The sequence below is a fragment of the Nicotiana attenuata genome, chromosome 2 (genome assembly GCF_001879085.1).
Source record: "Nicotiana attenuata strain UT chromosome 2, NIATTr2, whole genome shotgun sequence".
NCBI lineage: Eukaryota > Viridiplantae > Streptophyta > Magnoliopsida > Solanales > Solanaceae > Nicotiana > Nicotiana attenuata.
The window spans coordinates 84,680,435-84,706,157 of record NC_031990.1 but is presented as its reverse complement, the minus strand read 5'-3'; the positions used below and the strand labels follow the sequence as shown (position 1 = coordinate 84,706,157).

The window sequence follows — 25,723 nt, the reverse complement described above, 5'->3', positions numbered from 1 at the left end:
GTGATTGTTATTGATTAAATAGTTAATTCGGGAGTTGTGTCAGCTGGCCTAGTTTCACGATAGGCGCCATCACGACTGGGTCGGTTTTAGGGTCGTGACAAGTTGTTATCAGAGCTTAGGTTACATAGGTTTCGCGAGTCATGAGCAAGTTTAGTAGAGTCTCGTGGATCGGTACGGAGACGTCTGTACTTATCCTCGGGAGGCTGCAGAACCTTTAGGAAAACTTCACATTCTTGAATTCTTATCGTGCGACATTGATTCAGCCTGAAATGTAACTCTTGAAATTCTTTCCACGCGTTCGTATGCGCGCATGAGCGCGCAGTATCAGCTGTGCATTGACGGCTTGTGATCCCCTGATCGAGAGGCGAGATGTGATTTCTGTGCAATGATGTTGGGCCAGTCTGGAGGACTTGAGGCCGGGTTTCGCCTGAAGCTTGAGCACTGAGGTGCTGATTGTGTGGGCGTATTTCTGGATCTATATGTTCTGGTGTGTCCCTATTAAGGGAAGTGATGATGGGATAGCTACGTGATGAGGGTGATGTGACTGCGAGATGTGTTCATATGAATTGAATGAGACGAGAAGGGTCTGCTTTAGGGCAGCAAGAACTATTTGGTGTTTGATTTCCATCGTGATTTGAGGTATAGCCCTGAGTTGTGGGCGTGTTGAAGGATCTTTTCATGTTGTCTAGTTGGGAAGCAAAGTCGAATTCATGTAGTGATATGAGTTCAAACTCAAGAATATTTGCATGATGTTTATGATGGTGGAAGGGCATAAAGAGATGTTAGTTGAGGCGTAGCAGGTGGGTTATCTCCTACAGAGTGTTCTGAGATTTGTGTGATCCTTATGTAATTGGTTGGGAGTCCTCTTCTACCAGTGAAATATATGCGTTGCAATTTGAATTTGGGGTCGCTTAAAAGAGTGGGCTCGACTATTACGAGGGTGAATGCGAGATTTGCAGGAGATTTGAAGTACTAGATGGTCTGTGTTGCACAAGCTTTATGAAGGATTGAGTTTAATCTCACTATGGTATTATGGCAGTAATAGAGCATATGCATTATGAGTTATTGTGTGTTTTGGTCTATGGCTTTGCGCCAGGTGGGGGAGTCTGCTATTGATTAGTCGATTGCACGGTTATGTGCTATGTTGGTTCCAGTTGGAGGCGTACTGGTGAATCAATTATGGCTCAAAAATTTTGTATAGTGTCTTATCTATATATTTTAAATGAATTTCAACTATACCCATTGAAAAAGTTCCTTTTTGCTTTGATTTTGGAATATTGTATATTTTTTTTGTATTAATTGTACATTTTTTACTCCTTAATTAAAGGAATCTGCACGTTCCTCTCTCCTAACCCCTAAGTCTCACCCACGTTTTACCCATACCCACGTTCTTTTTACCATTTTCCATCTTCTGAAACAAAATTCTCCCTCTAAATTCACAGAAATTTGAAGAAACCCTTCAACAAAGTTGGTCCCCATTTTACTCTTGAAGTTCATCAATGAAGAACAACAAAGTTCCTCAAAATTGAAGTCAAATCTTCAAAGTTCATAGACACATTTACCTTCATCTTCAAATTTTCTCAATGAAGAAGAACAAACCTTCAAAGAGACAAGAGAGCAGCAATTCCACCATTGACAGTCATTAAAAAGCTTTGAAGCTTTGAATTCAAATTTGGGTTTTTAAAAATCATTATTTGTTTTGATTGGGTGTTATTGAAAATAATTGAGAATATATTTTGGAGTTTATATCTCAATTTTGAGGGGTTTTGGTAAAGATTAGACTTGGTTTTGACTGAAATTCAGATTGAAACTCGAAGAAGAAGAAGAAGAAGAAGACATATTGCAGAAATTGTAGATAAATTGTAGATTGTTTTTTTGCAGAAGATTTTGTAGGAGTTTTAGTCGTTTTGGATTTGTGAAAACAGAAAACAATGCATCTACAATCAGAATACAAATAATCTATAATTTATCTACAAAATATCTACAAACTGGATACATTGAATTTTAATATCCCAATTCCCATTTCAATTGTAGCATAATTGGCATTTTCGACATAATTGCATTTTTTTCCAGAAGATTTGTAGAAGTTTTAGTCATTTTTGATTTGTGAAAACAGAAAACAAAGCACCTACAATTAGAATACAAATAATCTACAATTTATCTACAAAATATCTACAAACTGGGTACATTGAATTTTTATATCCCAATTCCCATCCAATTGTAGCATAATTGTGATTTTTGACATAATTACGTTTTTTCAGAAGATTTGTAGAAGTTTTAGCCGTTTTTTATTTGTGAAAATAGAAAATAAAGCATCTACAATCAAAATAAAAATGATTTACAATTTATCTACAATTTCTGCAACATGTCTTCTTCTTCTTCTTCTTCGAGTTTCAATCTGAATTTCAGTCAAAACCAAGTCTAATCTTCACCAAAACCCCTCAAAATTGAGATATAAACTCCAAACCATATTCCCGATTATTTTCAACAACACCCAATCCAAATAAATAATGAGTTTCGAAAACCCAAATTTGAATTCAAAGCTTTCAAGCTTTTTAATGGCTATCAATGGTGGAAAATATCTGGAAGAATATTTACTTCCATTGTAGCGCGCCTAAATAGGAATATCTGGAAGAATATGATTTGATCTGATTTACGCTAAATCTTTTTAGAATATTCTGTTCCTCAATTTTAGCTCGACAAATTAGGAAGATTCAGCTACTATTAACTAGTATTTAATGATTGGTATAATAACTGTAGAAAAAATATGGACAGGACGGGTAAATTAGAAACTATGAACATTTTTGGTAATAAGATTTCATATATGGTATAGGAAAGAAAAAATCTCTTTCTGTAAACATCCCTATAAATATGGGCTAAGCCCAATTACGAACAACTTAGCCCAAATCATTTGGTTCCCTAACATAAGTTGTATACTATTTAGGTGTTGTTTCCGAGGCATTTGCATTATACCCGCTTTTTGGGTCACGTTTTAACTTGTGCCCGCTTTGCAAAAAAAATTGCAAGCGTACCCACTTTTTCGCGTAACTTCAACATACGGGGCTGAAGTAGCAAAGACAATCACGCAAAAATTTCAGCATTCTAGTAGACGGACCTGAAGTAGCAAAGGCAATACGAACTTCAGCAGAAGAAGCTGAAGTTATTTAGTTCATTTGTAAAAACTTCAGCATTAAATAAGCTGAAGTTTTTTTTTGTCCTGGATTCATTAGTTTTGTCATAAAGCTTTTTCAAAAACTTCAGCAGAAGATGCTGAAGTTAGTTAGTTCATTTGTAAAAACTTCAGCACTAAATAAACTGAAGTTTTTTTTTTTGTTCTGGATTCATTAGTTTTGTCATAAAGCTTTTCAAAAACTTCAGCAGAAGATGCTGAAGTTATTTAGTTCATTTGTAAAAACTTCAGCACTAAATAAGCTGAAGTTTTTGAAAAAGCTTTCTAACATACTAGATAAATAATCACCTTATCCTTTCATAGTGTATTACTACTATAAAATAATCAGATTGCCAACATCATCTAAATCATAAATTTTTGAAACAATAAACGTGAAAAGAACAGAATTATCATGAAAAGAATCACTAAGTGTGACCTTAAACTTCCCGTACGTGGAAATATTCACAAATTATTATCTACTAACTTATGTAATTATTTATAATTTATTTTTAAATAATCTGATAAACATATTTATGTCAATCATCCATGAACTAAAGTTTCATAGCAACACCAACAACAACAGAAGAAAGAAGAAGAAGAAGAAGAAAATGAAGGAGGAGAAGGAGGAGGAGAAAGTGGGCTAAAGTTATTTAAAAAGTGGGTACAAGTTAAAACTTTTAAAAAAAATGGATATAGGTTAAATGGGGGCGACCAAATAGGACGCCCCGTGCAATTTTTACATTGTTTCCTTACTACTCCCTCCGTCTCAGTTTATGTGTACCTATTTACTTTTTGGTCCGTTCCAAAAAAATGACCAGTTTATAAATTTGAAAACAATTTAGCTTAAACTTAGAATTGTACCTTAATAAAAATTTTATAACCAAACAATATTGTACACTTTAGCACCATAAATTCCAAAATTTTCTTTTTTTCTTAAACTCCGGGTGCAGTCAAACAACTTTTGATTCCAATCTTCTCCGAATCCAACAATGGCGAGGACCAAATTTGAAAAACTACCTGAAGAAATCATAGTTGAGATACTCTCCCGTCTGCCGGCGAAGTTAATCGGCCAATCCAGGTGCGTATCAAGGCAGTGGTGCTCTATTCTCTCAGCTCCACAACTCATTAAAGCTCACCTCACTTTTCATTCCCACAAATATGAAGAAGAAAAACTCATTACCGTCTGTCGTTCTCAGTCTCTTCACGCTTTAACCTTTAACCAAAATGGAAATGGTGTCATTTCGAGAAAGCTTGACTTTCAGCAGCAGCTTTCAGACAACTGGGTTACTGTCGGTGGCTCCTGTAATGGCTTGGTCTTGGCTGTAAATGACAAACAAATTGCATTGTAAATTAACCCCACGACGTTAGAGTACCATAGAATTCCAGATTCTGGTAATGGTTCAATTGGGTGTCGTGGCTTTAGAATGTATGGTTTAGGATATGATTTTCGGAGTGATGATTATAAGGTAGTTACACTTTCTTATTATGCTACTGGTATTGATAATACGCCTGATATTTTTAATACTTCTGTGGCTGTGTACTCTGTGAGAAAGGGTCTTTGGAGGAGACTACTACAGAGCAAAGAGAGTCATTGGGGGAGACTCTATTCTAACGATTGTGCAGTTCCTGACAGTGCTTCTGGGGTTTTGGTTAAAAGGGCTTTGTATTGGTCGGCTCCTAACCGTTTGAGGCGGTCCCCTGATGTGGCAAATGGGGTTTTCGTAAGAGGGATTTGGGAAAATGGGGCTTTGCATTGGTTGGCTAGTGAAGGTTCTGACTATTCACCTGTAATTGTTGCTTTTGATATACTTGAAGAGAAATTTTTTGAGGTGCCAGGACCTACTACTGTAGAGAAGGGTACACATGTGGTCAGTAAGCTTGTGGCTCTTAGAAGGCGTCTTTCTATTTTGTCTGAAACAGAAGAAACGGATACTACTTGGACAATAACGAATACTATTTGGACGATGAAAGACTATGGGATTGAGGAGTCTTGGACCAGATATGAAGTTAAAGGATCGGATCTCGCTGAGTTGATACCATTTTGTTTAATGAGTGAGGATGATGTTGTACTAGATGCATGTGGAAGTTTGATTGTCTACAATAGGAGAGAGGATCAGTGGAGAGATATAATGGATGATAGAACTCCTATTATGTTGTATGGAGCTGGAACTAGAACCTTCAGGGAGAGTCTTGTTCCTCCCACCTTCTGAGATGATGCTACATACAGGTACTACATGAACTTTTTTTTGCGATTTCTTATAGATTTTTAATTATTTGAATGGTATTGACCCCATAGAGATAGGAATACTTTTGTGTCATAGAGTTTACTGATGGTAATTCTTCCCGAAGAAAAGATACAGTGATTACGGGGTCGTTTGGTTTGTATACAAAGTTATGCCGGGATCTGTAAGGATCATAGTACTAGGATTAATAATCCCTTGTCATATACTTTTTTGATGAATGTTTGGTTCATTTCATTGAAAATGGGATACATGGTGTATGATGAAAAGCATGCATTTGATTTTAAGTTGGATAAAGTTTTGTTTATAATTTACCCTTATCTTTAAATTAAATAAGAAAAAAGAAAGAGGTAATCAAGGATATTTGGTTTTCAGGTATTTTATTCAAAGACTGCTAATCCTGGCATTGGAATCCCATTTTGAATATAGTATAAAATAATACCAGAATTGTGGATAACATAATCCTGGTATTGCTTATACCGGAACAAATATCCAACCAAATGTGGGATAAAATAATCTCGAATTTTATACCATGTTTGTTTTCTAATTCCAGTAACCAAAAGACCCCTAACTGTATTACATGATAAGGAAAAACTTGTATTAGTGAATTGCCCAGCATTATAGAATGATGGTGCTTTGAGAAAAAAAAGAACAGTTCAAGTTTTGAGTATATGTAGTCTTGAAAGGAATAGCTTTAGATGTTTACTCTCTTCTTGAATCACGAGTTCATAAAAAAAACCGTGAGTTAATCTCACAGTCAACTCATGTAAAGCAGACCACTTCTGTGCATATTGTATTTATGCAATCTGAGGGATCTGATGGTGTATCTATATATATATATATATATATATATATATATATATATATATATATATATATATAAGGCTCAAACCTTCATGAATAGTCTTGTCTCTCCTTCCTTTGGCAAGGGAAGTGAAGGTTAATATATTCCTTAATGCTTGAGATAATGCTGTATAAAATATTCCAAGAATATTCCCGGGTTTTCTTGTTCATTTTTATATTTTTTTCAAAGTGATTTTTTAATTTGGTCGCCATATTTGATTCAATAAGATGGATGCCACTGATCCGTACAGTCTCGTTAATGGTAATTCTTCCTTCCTGGAGAAATATACAGTGATTACTTCATCAGAAAATATATAGTGGTAAACTGTATTACGTAAAAAGGAGTTAAGCTTACATATCATACTTGGATTTATGTCAATTCAGCATTATAAGATGGTGGTGCTTTAAGGATGAATAGTTAACTTTGAGCATATGCAGTCTTCAAAACAAAGTTTTATATGTTTCCTTCTTCTCTGAATCATGAGCTAATCTCAGAGTGAACTCATCTAGTACTATTGTTGGCTCTTCTTTCTATGCTTTACATTTTAAAGCAATGTGAAGATAAAGCTGCTATCTAGCTTCTCTAATTCTGAAAAAGAGTTTATGTCATCTATCTCCTTGATTATGACCACAGAGACTCCTAAAATCAAGATTTATCAGTACTTATCGCTTAAGAAGGTAACTATAGACGAAGCGGATGCTTACTGAACTCTTGATGCAGAAATATATTGTTATTTTCAGGTTTTAATTTATTTGCCACAGTAGGAGTGGATCATCCAGCCGACGGTCTTTCGGAAACAGCCTCTAAGGTCTGCGTACACACTACCCTCCCCAGACCCCATTAGTGGGATTTCACTGGGTCGTTGTTGTAGTAGGAGTGGATCATCCGTAGTAGTATCAAGGATCCCCCCCCCCCCCCCACACTCACGCAACAAAATTTGGTTTAGTTAATTATAGAATTAATTGTTGATGGCACAAGACATCAGTTTATGGCTCATCCACTTCTATAGCGCCTTATAATACCAAACTGACATTGTTCTGATGCTTGCACAGGAATTCATCTGCTTCCGTGAACATGTTCTGGTGCTTCTATTGAACGGTTTCTTGTGTTTGTGCAGAGGGCCGAATCTCTGTGTCTCTCTCGATGCATTTTTTGAGCAGATCCTCGTTCTTGAGATTTATTTTGTTGACTGTATATCTCAGTTTAGTTTCTGAACATTAGATGAGTAGATGATCTGAGTAACTATTTGCATACTCATTTGACAAGGGAGGGGTTTACATTAAGGTTTAACTGTCATGTTAAAACAGCAAGATAGTCCTTTTTGTTGCAGTATCAAATTTTCCAGCTTTGCTATGTTTTAGCTTATCAGATATAACTCTGCTTATCATAACCGACACCTCTAATTGTCGATAAATTCAAGATCCAAGCCTTTCCTGTAGGTGATTAATGGAGAATGAGGTCAATAAGTAAATACAGGAAAATGTTTATGCCCTATAACCTGCAATTCTGAATATGAACCTTTAGTTTTTGTCAATTACTTAAAAAGATAGCCCTGAGACATTCATATTTTCTCCTACTTATGCTTTGTATTGTGTGAGAAAAACAACGCATCAATGCAATGACTGTTAGCAAAATGCTATTATTGAGTTTTTCCAATAATATTGTGCGTATTGTCTTCAGATTCAACCATTCTGACTATTTTAGCCTATTACTACATGTTATCTTTTTATAAATTTGTGCCCCTTTTCTTTAGATAATGCTATTCTTCCTGTTTTAGGCTTTTAGCCATTAAGCAGATTATGAAGATCTACATCAACTCATTATCCTAAAATTAATACAGTATTCATAAGCAAGGGGTCCCTTAATCTGCTTGTTATTTCTACCTTCTTTTGTGTCAAAAACTATCTAAGAATTTACCTCTTTCTATCTACTGTAAATCTGTAATAATTAAGAGAACACGTTATATGCTTGGTTTCCAAACTGTTTTGCAGCAAGACCCTTCAATGAAAGAGCATCCCGGTGCACAAAGTATCTTGCATTTGTGCAGGGTTCGAAAGGATCGCACCCCTAGGAGTGTGATGAAGACAGCCTACCCTATTGTAAGCATTAGTGGCTGCTTCACGGCTCGAACCGTGACCTATGGAAAGAACTTCATCGTTGCGCCTACGTGTAAGTTATTTCCTACGTTATATGTGGCCCAATAAGATTAGGCCCATAATTAATATTTAATTAATGAGCAAATTTCATCCGTCCGATCGGTTACTTGATGGACGTACCAGATTAAATAAGAACCTCTATAAATTGGTCCTCTCCCCACCGGGTTATCGTATTTTTATTCTCTCTTCCATCACTAAAGTTGGCGGTAACGAAAGCTAGGGCAAGGGGCGAGAAACCAATTTACCGATTAACGCTTCCGCTTCAACATAATGGATTCCGCTTCAGGTATGTTTTCTATGACGATTATATGTAAGATTATCATGTTCAAGATCCTGGTATGAATTAAAATTTATGCTTACATATGGTATCACGAGCCTGGATTATTTGAACTGATAATTTTCGCAAAAGAAAAACTATATCATTATGTTGATCCGTACTGTTCTAATTGGATCTTCGATAATCTCGTATCTGATTCCAATTCTTTTAATTTGAGGATACACAATAAAGTATGAAATCTCTTTCGTGAATTGCTAGTAATAAATTATGCCAAAATTTCTATTTGAACGAAGAAAGGTCGGACTCGTTGTTTAAAGAATTTTCGGCGTTATGTTCCTCCCTATATTGTCCTGTCATAAATTTTGCTTTAATGTTGCTTTAGTTAAAATTGATATTGGGAATGTAGCGTTCTCTTTAAAACAGTAACCTTCAATATTTGATCTTTCTTGTATTAGGTATCCATTTAAAGTCTGCCACATATATTTATGTTATCTTAATTTCTTCTTTTGGATGCCTTAAGGATATTTTGTTCCAACGTTACTTCTAAGCCATTATGAAAGATTTCCTTTATGAAAGATTAGTTACTGTTTAACCTTAGGCCATAAAGAAATTTATTTGATCTATTTAATTTAAGTATTTGGACTATTAAGTTGGTGAAGTCATTTATTATTTATTTTATGTATGTGATTAATGTTTATATAGTTTGTTAGTCACCAAAGTGATCAAACTAGATTATTTAAAGTATTCACATGCATAAAAATCTTATGATCTCTATTTTGTGTGTGCTATGTTATATAGTTTGTTAGTCACTAAAGTGGCCAAACTAGTATGTTAATGAAAATATGCATACATAAAATAATAGTTTATCCATGAAATCAATAAAATGCTATAGTTGAAAAAAAATTAGTGGATAAATTAATTTTCACTATTGCTAGAACTTAAGGATTTACCCAAAGGTGCATCAATTATTCTATGAATAGTGAATATGATGAGGTAATTAATATTCTTAGTCAAATATATATTGTCTGTCAAAAATATTTAATTGCCTATTAAAGACTAAATGGCATTTAAATTATGATAGTGTATCGTAGTATCTACCTAAAGGAGAATTGCGATATGTTTTAACTGTTTTGTTGAATCCATATTGATTTGTGAGCATGTATTATCTATTTTGCAGCTATTCCTTTTCATTTGCTTGCTTCGTCTGTTACTGTGTTCAATGGATTGAACTTCTCTGAATGGCGTGAACAAGTCCAGTTCCACTTAGGTGTGATGGATCTTGACTTGGCTCTGCTAAATGATAAGCCCGCTGCCATTACTGATTCGAGCAGTGCGGATGAGAAGTCTTTCCATAAAGCATGGGAACGCTCTAACAGGCTAAGCCTTATGTTTATGCGAATGAATATTGCTAACAACATTAAGAGTACTATTCCACAAACAGAAAGTGCCAGGGAATACCTGAAGTTTGTGGAAGAACGTTTTCGTTCTGAAGATAAGTCTCTCACTGGTACACTAATAGCTGAACTCACGACCATGAAGTTTGATGGGTCGCGTAGTATGCAAAATCATATCATCGAGATGACTAACATTGCAGCAAGACTTCAGACCTTGGGGATGAAAGTGGATGACTCCTTCTTGGTTCAGTTTATTCTGAACTCGTTACCTCCTGAGTATGGACCTTTTCAAATTAACTATAACACTATTAAGGATAAGTGGAATGTTAGTGAATTATCCAGTATGCTTGCTCAGGAGAAGTCAAGACTTAAGAAACAAGGGAGTCATTCAATTAACCTCAGGGGTCAAGGAGCTGGTAAAGGACTTAAAGTGAAGGCCAACAAGTTCAAGAAGAAGAAAGCACCTGCTAAAGCTCAACAAGATGCTAACAAGGAACATAAGACAGATACGTGTCGTTTCTGTATCAAGGAAGGACACTATCAGAAAGATTGCCTGAAACGTAAAGCTTGGTTCGAAAAGAAAGGTACAATTAGTGCTTTTGTATGTTTCGAATCAAATTTAGTAGAAGTTCCTAATAATACCTAGTGGCTTGATTCTGGTGCAACTGCTCATGTATCTACTACGTTGCAGGGATTCCTTACAATCCAAACTACAAATCCAAATAAGGATTTCTTATTCATGGGAAATCGTATGAAGGCTCCAATTGAAGGCATATGGACTTATCGTTTGATCATGGAGACTGGACGTCACCTTGATCTATTATAGACTCTTTATGTACCTTCAGTTTCTAGGAATTTGATTTCTCTTTCAAAACTTGATGTTTCTGGATTTGATTTAAAGTTTGGAAATGGATGTTTCAATTTATATAAAGATGCTAATTTTTATGGTTCTGGTTTTCTTAGTGATGATTTATATAAATTGAAGCTCGATATTGTTTTTTCTAAATCCCTTCTTAATGTTCAACATAATGTTGGAATTAAACGTAGTTCACTAGATGAAAGTTCTGCTTACTTGTGGCATAGACGTTTGGGTCATATATCCAAAGAAAGGTTAGAGAGATTAGTAAAGAATGAGATTCTTCCGAATCTAAATTCTACTGATCTTACTATATGTTTGAATTGCATTAAGGGAAAGCAAACCAAGCATAGTAAGAAAGGTGCCACAAGAAGCACCCAACTTCTTGAAATTATACACACCGATATTTGTGGACCCTTTGATGTTCCATCTTTTGGTGGAGAGAAATATTTTATCACTTTTATCGATGATTTTTCACGTTATGGATACATTTATTTGCTGAAAGAAAAATCTCAANATTGATTTAGAAGAATGACTCTCAACTAGGAAGCTTTAAAGTTGGAAGAGTTGACCGAGTTTGACTTTTTAGTATTTGACCTCGGATTGGAGTTTTGATGGTTCTGTTAGGTCCGGATGGTAATTTTGGACTCGGCCATATACACGAATTTTGTATTTGGATATTTCTAGAAGGTTTTCGGTGCTAATTGGCGAAAGTTTGAAAATTTAAAGGTTTGGAATGTTCATAAGTTTTTACCGGGAGTTGACTTTTGAGGATATTGGGTTCAAATTGTGATTTTTGGGGATTGTAATAGCTTCGTTATGTCATTTCGGACTTGTGTGTAAAATTTGAGTTCATTCCGAGTTGATTTGATAAAGTTTGGTGTATGTGGCCAAAATTGGAAAGGCCGATTCCGCGATCAGCAAGACATTGCGCAATTTCACCCCGAGGGGCCGAGGGAATAGCTCGGGGTTCGAAGTCTTCGAGGACTCTTCATGCCCGATATCAGGGTAGAACGAGCCGGTAAAGATTCATTGAGAATGGTGAAGTTAGTGGGAGTGTTGAAAAGCAAAGTGTGGAAATTAAAGAGGTGAGGGTCGATATTCTATTTCCCAGAAATGTGCCTACTTCCACACAAATACCAAATATTGTTCCAGTTGTTGAAGAACACTTTGACAACACCGAGCAACATTTGGATGAAACACTTCATGAAGAAACTAACTCACAAATATCTGATACAAATAAACCACAAGAAATGCCATTAAGAAAATCTCAAAGAGTTAGAAAATCGGCTATTTCGGATTATTACGTGGTTTATTTGCAAGAGTCAGATTTTGACATTGGTTTTAATAAGGATCCGGTTTCATTTTCACAAGCCATAGAAAGTAATGATTCTGACAAATGGATTTATGCCATGAAGGAAGAGTTAAAATCCATGGAATACAATAAAGTCTGGGATTTTGTTGAATTGCCAGAAAGTTCTAAAAGAATCGGGTGTAGATGGGTCCTTAAGACCAAACGCGATTCAAATGGCAATATTGAGAGATACAAAGCCAGACTTGTTGCCAAGGGTTATACTCAGAAAGGAGGCATTGATTATAAAGTGACCTATTCACCGTCTCAAAAAAAGACTCGTTAAGAATTATTATGGCTTTGGTGGCTCATTATGATTTAGAGTTACACCAAATGAATGTGAAAACTGCCTTTCTTAATGGAGATCTCGAGGAGGAAGTGTATGTGGACCAACCAGAGGGTTTCGAAACTAAAGGAAAGGTCAAATGGTGTGTAAACTGAAGAAGTCAATATATGGACTCAAACAAGCCTCACGACAATGGTATATAAAGTTTAATGATACCATAACATCTTTTGGATTTGTGAAAACAAGTTTATATTTTTAGTCCTATATGTTGATGATATTCTACTTGCTGCTAATGATTTGGGCATATTGCGTGAGACTAAGGATTTTCTCTCTAAGAATTTTGAAATGAAAGATATGGGTGAGGCAACCTATGTGATAGGAATAGAAATATTCCGTGAAAGATCACAAGGATTATTAGGATTGTCTCAGAAAGGCTATATCGATAGAATTCTAGAGAGATTCAATAGGAACAATTGTTCAGCAAGAATTGTTCCAATTCAAAAAGGGGACAAATTTAGTCTCATGCAATGTCCTAAGAATGATGTAGAGCGAAAAGAAATGGAATCAATTCCTTACTCTTCTATTGTTGGTAGACTGATGTATGCTCAGACTTGTACAAGACCGGATATTAGCTTTGCGGTCGGAATGTTAGGAAGACATTAGAGTAACCCAGGAATTGATCACTGGAAAGCTGCAAAGAAAGTTTTGAGGTACCTGAAAGGAACGAAGGATTACATGCTCATGTATAGGAGATCCAAGCATTTGGAAGTTGTTGGATACTCGGATTCAGATTTCGTTGGATGTATTGATACTAGAAAATCCACGTTTGGTTATTTGTTCCAATTAGCTGAAGGAGCAATATCGTGGAAGAGTGCCAAACAGCCTGTCATTGCTATATCCACGATGGAAGCAGAATTTGTGGCATGTTTTGAGGCCACAATTAATGCATTATGGCTGCGAAACTTTATTTCAGGACTTGGGGTTGTCGACACCATTACCAAGCCGCTGAAAATTTACTGTGATAATTCTGCAACAGTATTCTTCTCCAAGAACGATAAGTACTCCAAAGGTGCCAAACATATGGAATTAAAGTACTTTACCGTCAAGGAGGAAGTTCAGAAACAAAGAGTGTCACTTGAGCATATTAGAACAGATCTCATGATTGCAGATCCGTTAACGAAAGGTTTACAACCAATGATATTTAAAGAACATGTACATAGAATGAGTCTTGGCTGTATTTATGATTGATGTGTTTATGATGTTTTGACACTCTGAGCTCATTTATATGTTTCTGATATACATTAGTGATTTCCTATTTCTCATAATGGTGTACACATTATTGTTTTGAGATATTACAGGATAAGTCTCAAGGAGACATTATTGTGGACCATAAAATTTTTTAGCTTATGAACCTGATACGATGAATTACTAATGTTGTAGTATATGGAAGGGAGTATGTAGACAAATTATGTATAACCGCCATAACTCACATTTACTAGTTTATCGTATTATGGTATTTATGATGGACATTATAGAAGAGATTTGTTTATGCGCAACTAATGTTCCTATATTAAATATTGATATTATGTGATTATTGGGCCAAGTGGGAGAATGTAAGTTATTTCCTACGTTATATGTGGCCCAATAAGATTAGGCCCATAATTAATATTTAATTAATGAGCAAATCTCATCCGTCCGATCGGTTGCTTGATGGACGTACCGGATTAAATAAGAACCTCTATAAATTGGTCCTCTCCCCACCCATTAGGGTTACCGTATTTTTATTCTCTCTTCCATCACTAAAGTCGGCGGTAACGAAAGCTAGGGCAAGGGGTGAGAAACCAATTTACCGATTAACGCTTCCGCTTCCGCTTCAAGATAATGGATTCCGCTTCAGGTATGTTTTCTATGACGATTATATGTAAGATTATCATGTTCAAGATCCTGGTATGAATTAAAATTTATGCTTACACTACGCTCCTTCAGCAAGACCTTTAATCTTCTTGTTAATTTCTTAGCTGCAAAATTAGCATCATCAGCAGTCAGTAATGCCACAAAGACAACAGCTGGTTTGTTATGTCTTCAAGTTGTTGCAAAGTATTGGTTGGCTATCGTGGCAAAGCTAGGAATTTCGCTAAAGGGATTCAAGATTTAAACTTAGTTTTATTCGTATCAAAGTTTAGTAACATATATTATGATTCTAATGATATTTTTCTTTTCAGAATCAAACCAAACATCAATCTTCTAAATCAAACTCAGTACTACTCTTCCAAATCTAAACCCAAACGCTACAATTGTTTGTTAAAGCAAAAAGGTTATTCTAAAATCAAAGCAAAATGGAACTGCTGTCAAATTCAAAATGTCCTCCAAATGTTGGGCCCAATTTAAGTGAATCTTCCTTAAACATAGCTTCATTCTGACTATTATATATAGACAAGGGTAGCTGGTAAATGTCTGGCAAAGCCAAAAGAATTGAATAGTTTCAATAGATTTTTGGAACATTCCAGGATACAGAAAAAGCATGCATAAGAAGGCAGTTTATTTGCTTTTTTACCAACAATTTGACGTTGAATTAGTATTTTGCATTTTATACAGGAAAATGAGGGTAAAAACTTGTGCGCACTCTGCAGTTTATACTAAACTAATAAATACATGATATATGTTTTTGTATACATTCCTACCACTAAATCATAATTAATTAATATACATTCTCACCTTAATTATGACTTAACAATAATAAATTACTAGTATTATTTGATGTAACACCTAGTACGCCTAAATTTTTACTGGAAAATACTCAAACGCTCTAAGAACATGCAACTCTTAACATTATATCATTGTTTTAAGAACATGCTTATGGTCTGATACACGAAAGAAATGTACCTTGTGACATCATATTTAAGAGGGACATAGTTCCAACTGCCTTTTATTGTTGGGTATCTTCTAAATAATAGAAGTGCAATTACATGACAATTAATGCCCTATTCTGATAGATTGTGATATACAACATGCTCAACTGGCTCTTGGCTTCCCCAATTGATACAGCTCTTCATGTTTTGCTGTCTATTTCTATCTTTGGAATGTAGCAATTACTACTTTTGGTCCCTCAAGAATGTTGTATCCTCGGTCAATTCCACTTGTTAAACATGGCATATGCATTTTGCCAAGTTGCTGATTGACCTCTCTGGAAGGGGAGCATTGGAGCATCAGTAACGTTATTTTCGTATGACCTATAGGTCACGGATACGAGTCGTGGAAGCAGCCTTTAATGCGTGTATTAGGTTATATTGTCTACATCACAACTCTAAGAGTGAGGCCCTTCCCGGAGCCGTGAATGCAAGATGTGCACGGAATTGCCGGGGCAGATTGACCTCTCTAAGCCTTACCACTGAAACTCATTGTTTGGCTGGATCATTAGAAGCTGATCCAAAATTTTAATTTTATGGATTCATGACTTGGATTCCAACAATTAAACTCGTCATCTTATTTAAGTTATGAATTTATAATTCAGTATTCTTAATAATTTCAATAGGTTTTGCACGGACAAAATTCAAAACCAAATTAAAAGTTATCAGTTCAAATGAGCTCACATCTATAAGGTTGGCTCCACCCACGTGGATCATCATACAACTCTTCCTCATCCTCTCCTTACTCCCCCTCCCAACAAAACAATATCTGCAATGAGTCAATTTTGGAGGTTGACTCGATTTTCTTTTCATTTACTCCTTTTAATTATGAGATTTTCATATTGAACTAAATTTCAGATAAGCAACTTGAAAAAGGATGATGTTTGCTCAAAAGTTATTACATATCTTGTGAGTGTAAAACAATACAAATAATCACGGGAAAATCATAGCAAATCGTAATAATCCGTTGGACTAAATGAAAGAAACGAGAATAAGTGCTCAGAATTAGGGGGAGAAACATTCAAAACTTTTATTGATAATATTTGTTTGGTCTGCCTCTCCATGAAGAGGTTCAGAGCCTTACAATGGTGTTTTCTCTTCCCATAAGATGGGTATATTTTTTCCTTCTCTCTCCTGTCTATAGTGGTGAAGAAGCAGCCCCCTTTCTAGGGCTTCCACTCTTAGTATTTATAGCTGTGGGCTTCGTGAGCTAGCAATAAGTGGCCGTGACCACGTTGGGATCTCGCCTTTATGGTGGCGGATAGGCCATGGCCTTGTTGATCGAGCCGGATGCAGGTTGAACATCGTCAATTCTAAGTGGTCATACCACTAATTAATCATGAATTAGCTTGAAACGGGATTAGCCTCGTTAATCATCGTGGGGTCGGATTCTGACCCATACAGTTAGTCCCTCCGCTTATTGAGGTCGGGCCTTGGCCGAGCTCGATGAGCGGATTCCATTGGCTGTATTTCGAGAAATACGGATGGAGATGGCGACTGTTGCTTCGGTCGAGGCCGAATTCTTTTTGGCGAAGGCGCATAGCCTGGATTTAATGGCGAAGGCGCATAGCCTGAGTTCCGGTTCAACTGTTGTTGAACTTAGTCGATTTTGATGGCGAAGGCTCGTGGCCTGAGTCCCGGTTCAATTGTAGTTGAACTTTCTGGTGAAGGCGCATAGCCTGTCTTGGTTCAACCGTGGTTGAACTTGTTGGTGAAGGCGCGTAGCCCGTCTTGGTTCAACCGTAGTTGAACTTTTGGCGAAGGCGTATAGCCTTGATATAATGGCGAAGGCACATAGCCTGAGTCCCGGTTCAACTGTTGTTGAACTTAGTCGATTTTGACGGCGAAGGCTCATAGCCTGAGTCCCGGTTCAACCGTAGTTGAACTTTCTGGTAAAGGCGCATAGCCTGTCTTGGTTCAACCGTAGTTGAACTTTTTGGTTCGTGGGTTTTTGGGAGCTGAAGCTCGGTTTTGATTCGAGATCTTGAGCAGCTTAATCGTTATCTTCCCAACCAGGGTATGTAGGCTGTCTCGAAGCGATTCTCGATTCGAGATTCCTCCGTGCTGGTTTCCGGCTGGAGCACTTATCAGGGATGTGGGAGATCTCTTACGAAGATTCTCCCCAAAAGAGGGGGGGGGGGGGCTTCTTCTTCTTGTTTGCACCATCCGATAGATGAGAAATAGAGGAACTGGATCCCGATTCGAGATCTTCGAGTTCCATCGGCCTGATATGCCGCTTTCGCTTGTTTATGCGGGGCTGCTTCTTCCTGTTTGCACCATCTGATAGATGAGAGATAGAGGAACTGGATTTCGATTCGAGATCTTCGAGTTCCATCGGCCTGATATGCCGCTTTGGCTTGTTTAAGCTGGGTTGTTCTTCCTTTTCCGGCGTTTCTTTCCTTTTGGTCCATGGAAGAACTACGCGATTTTGCTATGAAATCCCCACAGACGGCGCCAAATTGTTTGCTCAAAAGTTATTACATATCTTGTGAGTGTAAAACAATACAAATAATCACGGAAAAATCATAGCAAATCGTAATAATCCGTTGGACTAAATGAAAGAAACGAGAATAAGTGCTCAGAATTAGGGGGAGAAACATTCGAAACTTTTATTGATAATATTTGTTTGGTCTGCCTCTCCATGAAGAGGTTCAGAGCCTTACAATGGTGTTTTCTCTTCCCATAAGATGGGTATATTTTTTCCTTCTCTCTCCTGTCTATAGTGGTGAAGAAGCAGCCCCCTTTCTAGGGCTTCCACTCTTAGTATTTATAGCTGTGGGCTTCGTGAGCTAGCAATAAGTGGCCGTGACCACGTTGGGATCTCGCCTTTATGGTGGCGGATAGGCCATGGCCTTGTTGATCGAGCCGGATGCAGGTTGAACATCGTCAATTCTAAGTGGTCGTACCACTAATTAATCATGAATTAGCTTGAAACGTGATTAGCCTCGTTAATCATCGTGGGGTCGGATTCTGACCCATACAGATGAGCTTGAGAATTTAGGTAGGATTAGAAAATAGAGGCACAATGCCGAAAAAATATTTTCCAAAAAAAATGCACTTATTTTTAAACCAAACGCCACCTGTTTTTCAATTTTGTCATTCTAGTATAGTACGACAAAGAAACAAACACATTAATGAGATAATCATCAACAATGAACATAGTTTAAGGTTAATGAACCGCCGAACCAATTATATGTAAAACATCAAATAGCACCTACAATTATTTAATCAGAACATTATCATTTCTTTAAGTAAAACGATAATGTTTATTATTCGAATGAATAAATTATTCAGATCAACTACTATGCAATAACGTACTAAATTTTCATCTATTTAGAACCATACAGATACTATATCTAATTATCAATCCTATTAATTAATCTATTTCATTGTAAGCCATTGTCAAATTCTATATTCATTAGTTTAATAACATTATTTTTGGTTAGTTCCTAAGCAAGTAATGACAATGCATGGCCAGTATTAATTTGATATCTTAAACTATATGCTCCTGCAAAATTGACTGACCCAACGATACAAATAAATAAGAAAAAGGAAAAAATTAAAGGTCAAAAGAGAAATTAAATGACCAAACTACCCCTACCACGATCTTAGTTTAGTGATTTGTCCAAGGCTGGTTTAGTAATTGGCTCTTCGATAAAAAAAAATTGGCATGTATCGAAGGCGCCATATATATGAGACTGCAACTCTTGATGAATGAAGAGTTAAGAATGGAGCAGAAGTTGCTTAAAGCTTCTCCGTCTTCTTCTTCATCGCCGACCAGTTTTTGCCGCCGGAGTTTCGCCGGAGCTCTGCCGGAGACTTGTGTGCTTCCTAAGGTTTGCCAGGATTTCGTAATCTGAATAGTACACTGATCAAGAAGAGAAAATAATTGCTTGGCTACAGAAAGGTACTCCATCTATTCCACTTTATATGATAGAATTACTATTTGGAGAGTCAATTTTTTTTCTTTGATATATTGCGTTTATGCAAACGTGTAAATTTTATCTTAACAAATTTGAATATTCCATGTCCAAATTCACATGAAAAATTAGTTAGTTTGACCTTAGTACTCCGAAATATGTCACATAAAGTGGAATGAAAATAGTACTAACAATTTTTGGATTTTGTTTAGAAAAATTGGTTATTGATGTTTGTTATTCATGACATGACAACACGTTTAGTTATAAAGAGTATATGTAAACTTGGCCTTGGACTGTATTTTAAGGCAAATTATGGTCTCTAAAGCTAAAGCGTTAAAGGTGTTTTAAAGCTGATCATATTTATTACTCCTCTGTGTGTTTGCTCTTAAGTCTTGATCGAGTAATTCTTTTTTTTTTTCTTCTTCTTTTTAAATTGTGGAAACATAGAGGAAATGAAGTATGGAAGTTTGAGTTGGAGATTATTTATTACTGTAGTATTGTAACTCCATATGTTTTTGTTGTTGAGCAGCTTGAAATATTTTGATGGAATTTTAAGTTCTCTTTATAATTTAGAAGTATATCTCTTTTTAACCAAAATATTACAAATATGCATGCCTGAGAAGGTAAATTAGACATTAATTAGTAGATATATCTTGTTCTTGCATAAAGTGATGGGGTGGGGGTCTGGACCTACTAATGGAAACTATTTTTTCAATTTGATCTGGAACACCAAAGGTCGTATTTTTAGAATAGAGCTTCAAGTGTACAAGAAGAGCTTTTTTTGGGCGGGGAGGGAGAGCAGGACAAGGTCTAGATAGAAGCGGATTTGAGTATATGGGTTTCAAGCTAAATATTCTTATACATTTAATGGATTAATTTCTTAATACAAATACATGATCTTAGGAAAAAAGTACTAGGTCACGTGAACTCATGCCTAATACTATAGATCCGCCAACTGGTCTAGAGGGCGGAAAAAGTTTGCATAATTTGGTTGACACCTTTTTCATAGGGGATAAATCACTGGTGTCCCCATAGGGGATTTCTTAATACAATCACCTTTTTATTGATTGAAGGATAAATAAATTGAGCACAAGAAACACAATGGATTAAATTGGTATTAAGTTGTAATTCGAGCACTGAGACTTCATTTGAGTATATAAGTGTTATGTTTGTTTATTTCCTTTAATTTATTGGAGTCGCAGGAAATCCATTGTCTTAATAATTATACTTGGTGTGATCTGCAGGAGTAGCCAAGAACAAAGAAATGGTGCAGTTCTCTTCTATTTTCACTGGTTTCAGGAAAAGTCTCTCAATCAAAAATGGAAAGAATAGTAGACATGATTTCGGGAGGGAAGCTGCGAATACACTGGCTAAGGAAGCCAAAAGGAATGAGCTGATGTTAACATCATCTGGCTGTGTAGCAGGTGGCTCTAAGAATTTGGTTTCTTTTTTTTCCAAAGGTGGGAAGAAGGGTATCAATCAGGATAGATTTATTGTATGGGAGGTATGAAAATCTCAATCTTTAGCAATATTCATTTTAACTTGTCAATACATAGATGTATCTGAAGTTATTGACGTATAAACAAGAACGTGATGAGCTTATCTCAATTTCTATTTGAGTGCATATTAGAAGATTCCTGAGTGGTTGTGACGAAAATCTACTCTGAAGTCAGTAGCGTGCATCGAGTGATTTTTCACATCCAATACTTTACCTTTTATTATTAGTTGTTGCGTCTCGTTTTTTATTAAGTATTCTTATGAATAATAGTTCTGTCTCTAATATATTCCAATATTTATATGATTTAACTTTTTAGGATTTTGGATGCCAAGATGACATGATCTTCTGTGGGGTGTTTGATGGGCATGGTCCTTGGGGTCATCTTGTTGCTAAAAGAGTCAGAAAATTGATGCCACCAGCTTTACTTCATAATTGGCAGAAAAGAGTTGTCAACTACATAGATGGTGATGGAATTGGAATAGATAGAAGATGTTTCCAGTTTGACATTTGGAAGCAGTCTTACTTTGAGACTTGCTCCACCATCGACCAAGAGCTCGAGCAACATGCTGACTCTTTCTACAGTGGTACAACAGCTCTAACGCTCGTTAGACAGGCAAGTAGTTTGCTTCAAATATATCGTGCCGGTAGCTCGGTGCACTAACCACCTGCCACAAGGGTCTATTGTACGCAGCCTTACCCTACACAGAGGCGGATGTAGCGAACAACTAACGGGTTCAACCGAACCCATAACTTTTGACGCGGCGTAAAAATTCATTAAAATTGCAAAAATAGTCCCATAACTTTAAAATATAATAGGTTCAATGCTAAAAACCTTAAAAGTTGAACCCATAGGATTTAAAGCCTGGATCCACCTCCGACCCTACATTTCTGCTAGAGGCTGTTTGCACGGCTCGAACTCGTGACCTCCTGGTCACATGGGATCAACTTTACCATTTACTCCAAGGCTCCCCTATATGGTGCGCGTAGCAGTGGCTAAAATTTACTAAAAATGTTTATGTATTGACTTGATAATCCCAATCCATGTTTACATGCTCACAATATAAAAGTTTGAAACTTGTAATGCCTGAAAATTTTCCCCTTTTCCTCCAGTAGCCTGATTCTGGTGAAGAAAAATGGATCTTGAAAAGTTTGATTTATAAAGTCGTTAGCTTTCCTATTTTCTTTCTTTAGTTCTTTAATAAGATTTATCTGCCAACTACTTGTCTCCTGTCTGAAAACTTCTGTGTATGACCTACTTCAGGGTGATCTACTGGTAGTAGCAAATGTTGGAGATTCTCGAGCTGTATTGGCAACAACAGAAGAGGATGGTAGATTGGTACCATTTCAGCTCACCGTTGACCTCAAACCCAACTTACCTCGTACATTTTCTTCCATGTTCACATGTTACTGTGTTTTGATTACCAAATGTAATTTCAGAATTTTTTTAAAGACTGAATATCGTCACATCTTAATGATCACAGGGGAAAGCGAGCGAATAATGCAGTCACGAGGTAGGGTGTTATCATGCGATGATGAACCAGGGGTGTACAGAGTCTGGATGCCCAACGGAGGAACAATAGAAGGACCTGGGTTGGCAATTTCAAGAGCATTTGGTGATTACTACTTAAAGGACTTTGGCCTTATTTCTGAACCTGAATTGACATCCAGAAGCATAACCCAAAGAGATCAGTTTGTCATTTTGGCAACGGATGGGGTATGTATTACTCTCGTTATAATGGTGCCAATGAACCTGATCCTTAGTCCTGGAATTACTACATAATGACTCATCTAAAGATGAAATAACTAAGCTTAACATGTAAGTCAGACCATGAATTAACTAGATCTTTACCAAAATGTTCAAATTGCATCTTACATGAGATAATTGTAGACCTTTTATCGAGGTGCTAATTTCCCCCCAACCCTGCTCCTCGATTCATGCAAATTGATTGCCTCGAATCCAGGGCCTTGGGAGCAACACTTAATTATGTATTGCCTCTGTCTCAATTTATCTGATGCTCTTTCCTTTTTAGTCGATTCCATAAAGAATGACACTGTTTTTTTTATTTTTTGGAACTCTTTAACATGAAACTTCCCATTTTAACCTTAATGATATACTCCTTTAGCTGTAGAAATGTTCAAGACCACATGTTGTAAGGGTAAATTTAGTATGTGCCAAGAGTCGGTCTTTCTCAAATGCCCGTTGTATAAAATGAATGGAGTGAGTATTTATAAGTATTAGAGTTGACAAGAACTCATTGTTCATATTGATTAGGTTTGGGATGTCCTCTCAAACCAAGAAGCAGTGGAAATAGTTTCTTCAACACCACAAAGGGAAGAAGCAGCTAAGAGGTTGGTGGAGAGTGCCACTTCTGCATGGAAACGCAAAAGAAGGGGCATTCCCATGGATGATATCTCAGCAATTTGCCTCTTCTTTCATAGCATTCCTCCTTCCAAACAAGAAGATTGTTTAAAGTTCGAGAAGAAGCTCACATAAACTATTAGCTGACTTGCAGTCAGGGGCGGAGCCAGATCATCAACTATGGGTTCGATGTTGCTTTAGCGCTATTTTTGTGTTAGGAAATCCATTAAATATAGGTTCAGGTTGTTAAACTTTAAATTCTGGCTTTGCCTGTTCTTGCAGTTGCTGTTGTTTTCTATTTTTTTCCTGTACTGGTTTGTACATAAGTTCATACATACATAGGCTCATGTTTGCTATATTTCAATCAGGCATTGAAATGTAGAATCTTGAAAATTAACTTCAAATAAAGTTATGTTCCAGTACTATTGTCAATCAAAATTCAAAGTTAAAGAACATGTTTATTTCTGTTTTCCAGCAGAGTAGAACAATATCTTCTCAATATTATGTATTCAAACTTTAAAATGAAAAAGAAAAATGGTGACTAAGATCTTCAGTTCTTTATATATTTCAATCCACCGTCAACGTCCACTTTCTTCTTGCTTTTTCAACATTTAGGCAGTTTGAAAAGAACCTTTCTGTCCAACGTACGTTAATTTATTTTTTATTTTTTGGGGTATGGACCTTTAAAATCCCACCACAATAATGTCATCTGTCATTACTACTATTATACTAATTGTTTTAGTTCTAAAGAGGCCGTGAGAAATAATACGTTCATTATTATACGCATTCCACCTTGATGGTTCATGTGAAATTTTACATCATCAGGTTAAATAACCATGCAATAACAGAGACTCCCTTCGTCCAAATGTGTCGGAGTTCGGATTTCGAGAGTTAAACGAGTTTTTCTTTAACTGTGATTTTTCATGCCTTTTTGGTGTTTTAAATTGTTAATTATTACTTCTATGACTTATAATACTTTTAACGTAATTTCTAGATAAATGAATTTTGTTTCAAAAAACTTAAAGATACTATGTTCAAATTTACGGTCAAAATTAATAAATATGATTTTCGAAATTCGAGCTCCGCCACATAAATTAAAATAGAGGGAGTAACGATCTAGTAACCTTAATGTTACACCCTATAAGTTTAACAACCTTGACACCTATATATATATATACTTGATATGGTATATTGAGTGGAATATTTTTGTACAAGAAAAAAGAAATAGTTTGAAAAATATGATTTTATATAGTTATTAATACTACTACTTTCGAATATGTTTTAAATTATACACATAATATGAGAAAAGTTTATGAGATTTTCTTCATTATAAAGATATGAATTATTATTTTTTCAGAAGAAAAGAATGTTATCTTTTTTTTTTCTTACCATTTTAAGAATTAAGCGTACAATTTGCACTCTTTATACGAGATTAGCAAAATTAAAAATTGAGAAAATATATGTATTTTTACATGGATGTTTTAACAAAGTAATAGTATATGTATTGATTTTATATGGTACCACGATTTGTTATTTTAATATTGTAATAGTAGTACTTTAAGATGAGGACAAGACTATTTTTTTGAGGTTATAAGTATTAATGGTATTTATAACAAGTGATAAGTAAAGTCGTGAAGGTGAGAGGGTAAACGAGTTGAAGAAAATGAGGTTGGCCGAAATTTGTCATTTTGGGATAAAATATGGCTCGAGCTAAAATACCTGATATTGATGGACTAGTACCATACAAGGTACCATATGACCATGATAGTAGGATGTATAAAATATATTAAAAATAAGTAGAATTTTAAGTAATTTGAGATAATTCTTAATTATGCGGATAATTGGTTAATTACCGGCATCGGGTAATGGAACATTACCTAATTACCTAATAAATGGATAAAGATTAAAATTTCCCATGTCACCCCCACATAGCAGCAAGCCACTCCTTAGCCAAATGACTCTTAGTCATTTTCTATTAGGTGGCAACCTAATGGATGATTGAAGGACACTTCAGTTATTCGTTTCACGGCAGAAGTTCTTGAAATTCATTGGGCTTCCAATTTGCTGCTATCTTGCATAACTAATGCAATTGGATTGCATGACTAGAGCAATCCAATTGGTCTGCTATACTAAGAGCGGTGACAGCTCATTATGAAAGAATATCATTGAGACTCTGAATTGGTAATGTGAATTGAATCTACACTAGGTTGAATTTTTTGAGATTTAGGAATCTGATTATGTTATGTAAGTTACAAATGGTTGATACACCCTGGAAAGAAAGTCTTCGATGTGTGTCCCAGCTTTTGAAAATTTTATATCTTAAATATCCTCATCCAAATATCAGATTGACATCCAGAATCATCAAATCAAAGTCTATGTTAAACAAGAGTCTCTTGACTAGTTCTTAATAGAATTCTTCTAATCACTTTCAAGATATTGCTTATTACAAAGTTTAGAGGGATTGTCA

General features: G+C 35.9%; 4 protein-coding genes across 5 annotated transcripts; all 4 read left to right on the top strand.

The window, feature by feature from the left end:
* On the top strand, positions 4,159-4,518 carry LOC109221705 (F-box/kelch-repeat protein At3g06240-like). Its single transcript, XM_019386171.1, has one exon. It carries the CDS (start codon positions 4,159-4,161, stop codon positions 4,516-4,518), a length of 360 nt encoding a protein of 119 aa, XP_019241716.1.
* LOC109214232 (F-box/kelch-repeat protein At3g06240-like) lies at positions 4,573-9,422 on the top strand. Of its 2 annotated transcripts, XR_002066134.1 has the most exons (3): positions 4,573-5,396; positions 6,994-7,061; positions 7,306-9,422. XR_002066134.1 is itself a non-coding variant. In XM_019378133.1 (2 exons), the coding sequence occupies exon 1, from the start codon at positions 4,594-4,596 to the stop codon at positions 5,377-5,379; it is 786 nt and encodes a 261-aa protein (XP_019233678.1). In that variant the 5' UTR covers positions 4,573-4,593; the 3' UTR covers positions 5,380-5,396; positions 7,306-9,422. The 2 variants fall into 2 exon arrangements, 1 of the variants encoding a protein (XP_019233678.1); XM_019378133.1 differs by lacking the exon at positions 6,994-7,061.
* On the top strand, positions 9,620-10,962 carry LOC109223064. Its single transcript, XM_019387324.1, has 2 exons — positions 9,620-10,664; positions 10,772-10,962. Exons 1-2 carry the CDS (start codon positions 9,959-9,961, stop codon positions 10,804-10,806), a joined length of 741 nt encoding a protein of 246 aa, XP_019242869.1. The 5' UTR covers positions 9,620-9,958; the 3' UTR covers positions 10,807-10,962.
* On the top strand, positions 19,196-23,717 carry LOC109214224 (probable protein phosphatase 2C 34). Its single transcript, XM_019378122.1, has 6 exons — positions 19,196-19,386; positions 20,644-20,903; positions 21,214-21,510; positions 22,159-22,276; positions 22,379-22,611; positions 23,170-23,717. Exons 2-6 carry the CDS (start codon positions 20,664-20,666, stop codon positions 23,389-23,391), a joined length of 1,110 nt encoding a protein of 369 aa, XP_019233667.1. The 5' UTR covers positions 19,196-19,386; positions 20,644-20,663; the 3' UTR covers positions 23,392-23,717.

Excerpts from the sequence above, each read along its gene's own strand:
- LOC109221705 (XM_019386171.1), top strand. The coding sequence starts at position 4,159 with ATGGCGAGGACCAAATTTGAAAAACTACCTGAAGAAATCATAGTTGAG.
- LOC109214232 (XM_019378133.1), top strand. The coding sequence starts at position 4,594 with ATGTATGGTTTAGGATATGATTTTCGGAGTGATGATTATAAGGTAGTT.
- LOC109223064 (XM_019387324.1), top strand. The coding sequence starts at position 9,959 with ATGGATCTTGACTTGGCTCTGCTAAATGATAAGCCCGCTGCCATTACT. Across the intron at positions 10,665-10,771 it reads AGCTTGGTTCGAAAAGAAAG|GGATTCCTTACAATCCAAAC; the intron begins GTACAATTAGTG and ends ACTACGTTGCAG.
- LOC109214224 (XM_019378122.1), top strand. The coding sequence starts at position 20,664 with ATGGTGCAGTTCTCTTCTATTTTCACTGGTTTCAGGAAAAGTCTCTCA. Across the intron at positions 21,511-22,158 it reads CTCTAACGCTCGTTAGACAG|GGTGATCTACTGGTAGTAGC; the intron begins GCAAGTAGTTTG and ends GACCTACTTCAG. Across the intron at positions 22,277-22,378 it reads CCTCAAACCCAACTTACCTC|GGGAAAGCGAGCGAATAATG; the intron begins GTACATTTTCTT and ends TAATGATCACAG.